The sequence below is a fragment of the Dermacentor andersoni genome, chromosome 5 (genome assembly GCF_023375885.2).
Source record: "Dermacentor andersoni chromosome 5, qqDerAnde1_hic_scaffold, whole genome shotgun sequence".
NCBI classification, from domain to species: Eukaryota; Metazoa; Arthropoda; class Arachnida; order Ixodida; family Ixodidae; genus Dermacentor; species Dermacentor andersoni.
The window spans coordinates 112,104,089-112,110,376 of record NC_092818.1 but is presented as its reverse complement, the minus strand read 5'-3'; the positions used below and the strand labels follow the sequence as shown (position 1 = coordinate 112,110,376).

At 46.5% G+C, this 6,288-nt stretch overlaps 1 protein-coding gene across 1 annotated transcript; it reads right to left on the bottom strand.

Moving 5' to 3' along the window:
* LOC126532297 (uncharacterized) lies at positions 1 to 6,014 on the bottom strand. The gene is made up of 3 exons (XM_050179984.3): positions 5,748 to 6,014; positions 2,489 to 2,694; positions 1 to 662 (listed from the first exon to the last, which is right to left on the bottom strand). The coding sequence occupies exons 2-3, from the start codon at positions 2,682 to 2,684 to the stop codon at positions 472 to 474; spliced, it is 387 nt and encodes a 128-aa protein (XP_050035941.1). The 5' UTR covers positions 2,685 to 2,694; positions 5,748 to 6,014; the 3' UTR covers positions 1 to 471.
* Between the last annotated feature and the right edge of the window lie 274 nt (positions 6,015 to 6,288).

Sequence of the window (6,288 nt, the reverse complement as noted above, 5' to 3'; positions counted from 1 at the left end):
CCCTTTGCGTACACAAATAACCCTCTGAACTTGTCTAAATGTCTTCCGAAGCCAACACCGAATTATAGACGGTAAATTGCGAACGAATGGTTCCGTGCCACGGGTACTGTATCTACCTTCACGTGAGCCAAGCTTTACATGAAGTAGTATCGATAGCAGTGCTAGAGCAAGACGTTTTCAATCCTCGCCCAACAGTCACCACGGGCGTTTCATGTCTCTGCAGTCTCGTTCAAGCGAAAGCAAGACGCGGCAAGTTGCTTACACAGACACGCTGCTCGCACTCGCGTAGTAATGGTCGTTTTATTGCAGCGTGCACTACAGGGCATGCGAGTATACGACTCAACTCCCGCGCTTTTGAGCGATATTTTCCCGCGGGGCCGCTAGGCCTACATCGGTTTCCCTGCCTCTTCCTGAATATTCGCGTCCGAAAGGTGAGTGATGGTGACTGGGGAAAGCGTGGTCTGCCGGCCTTCAAGCCTTAGGGCCGGTCTTCTTCGCTATCTCGGCCTCGAGGGGCTTGAAGATGCTGCGCGCGAAGTTGAAGGCGTCGACGGCCGATTTGGAGATGCTGTCTTTGTTTTCCTGGGCCCAGCTCTGGAACCGCGTGGCAGCCATATTGTAGCTCACAGGAAACTTGTCCGATGCGTGCTGGACTTGTCCGCCTGGGGTTTGAAAAGAAGCGAGAATATACATTTTGTTGACATGACGTAACCCCAATTCCCTTCAATCTTTCCTGAGACTGATGAGAGTAACGGCCTCCGTATACTATTCGTAGCTGTTTGCGTGGTGCGCTTACTATCACACGACCTATGCGTTTGTACACGCATGTTTATGAGTTGTTAGCGTGCCAGCAATGGTAAGTCAACTGTCTCTTCCATTCGTCAAGCCAACTGATTCAATAAATGGATTGCAGAGATCATTGGCACTATAGGGAAGAGGACGCTGGCAGAAAGTTACAAATTAAAGCGCATGACTAGTTGGCACAACATGCTAGCATTCGGAAACTATAGCCATTTACAGCACAGGGACAAAGGAAGGGGGGGGGGGGATTATAGAGTAGCTAAAATATAGAGATTTTATGAATAGGTCTGCGTAATTTTTCTGAAATGCACAGATCTACAAAGGGTTCTGAAAGATCTCTAAATTTTTGCGTTTCAAAGCGCAACTCGGGATTATCTTTCATTTGTGAGTAGTTAGACCTTAAGACCAACACTGTACATCACGTGCAAACGAAACATAGTGTGCTTCTCGAGGGTCTTCGAACGCTTGAAGCAGGAGTAGCTTATCTGCATGCAAAGATCTCGTGGCAGTCACCCTATACGTTAAAGCAATTATTTGGTAGCGTGATTTCAACCTGTCGCTTTCTCTGAAAGCGCTCAATCTTCTCATTCGTCATGGTAATCACGCGCTCTTAGAAGAACAGGCATACACTTGCCTTCAGACTGATGCTTTCTTTCTAAGACGCCACATTAAAAGGGAAAGAAATAGCACCTTTCTTTTACACATGTGCAAAATACAGTTACAGTGCTCGAGCACCACACAGGCAGGCTTTGCACGTTCCAGTGCCTCCATCACATATGATGCATGCATGGCCATGCCAATCTTTGCTTGTCGATTTGCAAGCAGAAATTACAGGCGCACTCATCTTCTCAAAGCCATGCTAAGGTGTTTCTGATGGATCATATGTTTATAATGTGTCTGCGTTGAAATCTGACACCGTGATCGCGCTTCCTGTGTGCTGCAGATGTTCTTCTTTCTTCTTGTTCTTTTTAAGGAGTTGCTCCCTTAGGGACGCGACGCATATAATGCTGAATTATCATCATTATCACATCTTCAGCCGAATCATGTTCACTGCAAGACGACGGTTTCTGCCAAAACATCCGCGGGCTTGCCATATTCTTTGTCAAGTGAAACGACACTAAGCCCGCCAACCTCCAAATATAATCACTCAGTTTAACATACTGGCACCTTTGACTGTGGTCCCTTTGCTTGGCACCTTCCAGTTACTCAAACACACCGCAGCTGATGCCTTCCCGCTTCGCGTAATCTATATAACACCGCTTCTTCATCTTTATCACAACTATATACACTTAATGGCGACCTACGAATTCAGTACAAGCTCCGCCCACAAAATAGGAAGGCATGTGCCCTCTGTGCCTCCGCACTTCAAAACATAGTTTTCGAAAGAAGTTCGAATCCATCGAGACATCATGGAAATGAGCGAACATGATTGGCTGTCAAATCGACATAAAGGTTCGCTGAGCTGGACAGCGGTGCATGTGCTACTGCATTCTCAGGTTGTCGCTGACTCTAGAACGTCATCTACCCCTGTTTGGTTTCAGATAGAACGAATGTCGTCCATCTATCTGGTAACGATACGCCTGTCTTTTTCTCTTTTTTTTTCATATTGCTCGTCGCGCTATCCTTGGCTTCTTTTCGATTACGTTGCCGAAAATATCAATACAGCGCTTCCTGTGGTTTCACTCACTGGCGCTCTTGAGGGCGTCGAAGAGGCCGGTCGACTCCTGCTGCGGCAGGGAAGGCTTGGGCGTGCTTCCCGATGACTTGGACGAGCCCCCCGAAGACCTGGACGAGCCCCCCTTGGGCGGGGGCGCCGCCCTCACGACCGCGCACGCGACCAACAGCACCACGAGCAGGGCAGCCAGGCTCCACGAACGAACCATCGCTTCCGCACTGAGAAGAGTTGCGTCGCCAAGTGGAATGCGCTGCTGAAATTTCAAAGCACGCGACTGTTTTGTTGACTTGTGTTCTGCTACAAATGGGTTGCTATAGGCAGATTTAGGTAGAGAATAACTCGGCTACTCAGCTCCTATACGTTTACAGCAAAAAAAGTATAGAATATATAACAGTGAAATGTATACAGAACTGAAAAAAAAAATGACAATCAAACCAATAAACATGACACCGCGACGGCGAATTCACTTGACGTCTGTCCGTGCGCGGCTACCCGAATATCGTCACGCTTTGTAGTTCTCACCTATTGGTGCAAGAGTCCTTCACGTATCAATGGATGGTGGGTCGAAACGCACCACTCAGTTAAAGTTGCGTTCATAACACAGATCGTAAGTGCGTCACCTCATACATAACTGCAAGGGACTACTTATCACAAGCGTTGATCTACCTGTGTCCACTAAAGAGTGTTTTAAGGCCGTGGTCAGCAAGTTGTCAGCAGCAAAAGGCTAACATATATGCTTAACACACGCCGCTGTCGCAGCGGTTGCCCACAAACGAAGCAGTAAAATATAGTGATGAGGATGAGTGTCTTGATTTATTTTAAAATTTACGCAGTTTCGGCTCCCACTTTTGACTAGAGCCATCCAAGAGTGGGAGGCCTTGGTGTCGCGTTTAGGTGGATACGGATGCACGCATTATATAATATCCTGAAGTCCTATCAGCTGCCTGGCCGCTGCAGTCCGGCACGGTGACCTTCACTTTGTCCGGCGGTCGCTCATGGTGACACCACTCATCGATGTTTTGAGGTCCGTAAAAACGTTGGTGACAACCTACGAATACAGCGACAAACGCATTACTCTCCAGTTCAAGGATAGTGTGTGCAGGTGTGCCAGCCAATCATGTTCCCTCGTTTCCGTGACGTCACAGTGGAGGCGAGGTTCTTTCAAGTGAAGCAACGTGTGAGACCGGGCTAGTAGCGCTTGTCCTTGTCGCCTTACTAGTGTCCCGTGTCCACTCTTGCGCTGGTTATATCAGTTCTTTTAACATTGGCATCTTTTGGGAATTATGGGCCGAATACAAACAAAGCTTTTTGTTTGCAAGTAATCCATGACATTGTTTGGTCGTCTTTGCTAATGATATGTGCAGCATTAGGCTTGGCTGAATTTGCACTTGCGAACACTTATAGCGTAGGAGCGTTCCGTGAATACAAGCTTATATGTTTTGTATTGCTGAGGCGCTGGGGGCAAGTGCAGTGCGGTTTTGTGAGCGGAGCTTATACTGAGCTCTTAGACTTGCCGAGTACAGATCGCCGAGGCAATGTTTCTTTGATCATATGCCTGAAATGTGACTGGTGCGTGCTGGAGTACACCTTTTATGCCGACAATTACTCGCTGAAATGTCCAGCATCTACCGGAAACACGGCTCTGAGGCCAGTGAGCGGAAGCTGTCTCTGTTATTGTTTTTTGTTTTTTGTTTTTGTTAGTTGGGACAGTGCAGAAAATGCGCCCGCTTCAAGCGTCCCTAAGAGGAACACTAGATCAGTTTAGTGTAATAAATTATTCTTTTAAAACTCTACCTTCGTTAATCTCGCGGTAATCAGTTGATCATTAGAAGAAGGACGTGAAGGTAGACGTTTCATTATCTGAATTTCGCTCCGAATTCCCAGCTCCCCTACGACAATGCTACGCGACGGTATTGAATTTCTTTCTTTTTTTTCGTATTTGTCCATTGTGGTTTTGTAACAGATTTTGAAACTTTGCGTGTTTTTAAATAGAATGCAATACTTTGAAATACTGCAGCTGTAGAATACTACAGTTATCTAGGCGGGGGCAGGCGCAGTCAGAATACGTGACGTCACGACAACCTGATGCGAGTACCTTGAGGTCGCGTTGCCGCTCATCTTTCCTCTTTTCGCCTTTTCTGATTTACCAGGCTTTTTCTCAAAGCAAGAGTGGATTTCTTTAGTATAGTAGTTAGGGTAGTTTACTGACTCTGCTCAAATATTTTTTTTCCTCTTTAGTGTCTTTTTGTAGCCAGCAATCCCAAAGCCACACATGAAAAAAAAAAAAAAACGAAGCTGTGAGCTAGGAGAGAAACAGAAAGGGGAAATCAAAAATAAAAGAGGAAGCGCTTTGCGCTGGCTATTGAAATACAACATCCAACAAAACAAACGAGATAATAAAAAACAAAGAAATAGTGTTATGGGACAAAAACATACGCTTCACACACGTGCATGTATGATTTGACGGTGAACAATGCGTGCACGCGGTAAGCGAACGAAAGTACTCTTCACTAATGTGCATAACGCAAACTTGGCACACGAAATCGCGAGAGACTGTCAACGCAGAGAAGTCAGGGTGGCCTTGCAAATCGCTAGGCAGTCATAAAGGTGCAATCTATTCGTGGAGTTTCGATGGCCTCGATAAAAAATACAGCGATGCCGCTTTGCAGCGACGTCGATGCGGACATCGAATACCGATCGCTTCAGCGGTCAATAACGCGTGCAGTAAAACGCTAATCCATTCGCGTAATTAAATCTGCGCATAAGCGACGTACCAAGTGCCTAAAACTCTCGTGTGGCTCGAACCTTTTCTCGGACAGGTTTCTCAAAGTTAACCGATTGATAAATGTTTTCGTGCCCAAGCCCTGAAACTAAGACACCAATCTCTGCCAGCACCTAACTACCTAAATTTGGCCCTTCTGCCAACTGCATTTTGTCACAAGTGCTTTGCCAAGTGCATGTTTAAAGGGCTGATGCAACACCAGTTACAGATACTCTTACCGAATAGTGCATCTCTCGTGCATCTCTCGAGTAAGTAGCACGCAAATAAGACAGTCGACGGCTTTTATGGCGAAGGAACCAAACAGAAGCAGTACAAATAACTGCTGATAACCACTCTGGCCGAGCATCACGTAGTTGATTCAGCACTCACAAGAACGTAAGATTTAAATGAAAAAAAAAGAAAGGAACGAAAATTTTTCATTGCAAGTGCGAACCGCCTGAGACTCAGCCACGAGAGTTCGAAGATCAAACAGGGGCCACGCGAACGTACCTTTTAGGCGCGACTGTCCTAAACGAAAGACGCTTCGTTCAGCGCTGAATGTGCGTGGCACTACAACAGACTCCTCTTAGCTGCCTCCTCGGTTACATACTGCGAGGCGTGGGTTTTGTGCCGGTCACCGCTCTCTCCTGCGTCCCTGTGACGTAACAGTCGCAAGAGCGCCGAGCGCCCTCTCCAGACGCCTACATGTGGGCCAGTTCACCCTGAACCCCGTGAATCCGTTTCGTGCCTTCGTAAATACCGCAAAGTCTCGCAATAAAAAAAAAAAATTTAATGCGAGAGGCATTTCTAACGGAACACTAGAGAAGTCCCTAAACCTCTCGTGTCCTCGGTGCTTTAGGTTTTAGACGACAGGTATGACGTGACAAAAGGGTACGGAAAGGGCGAACGTCCTCTATAGATAGGATACTGTGTATACTGTTGGCCGCTTGTAGCAAACCTGATCGAAAATTTTTTTTATTTGTTTGCACCTTCGTCACCACATTGTGCGACTCGACAATCTTATTGATATGGCAGTTTAAATCAGTCTTAC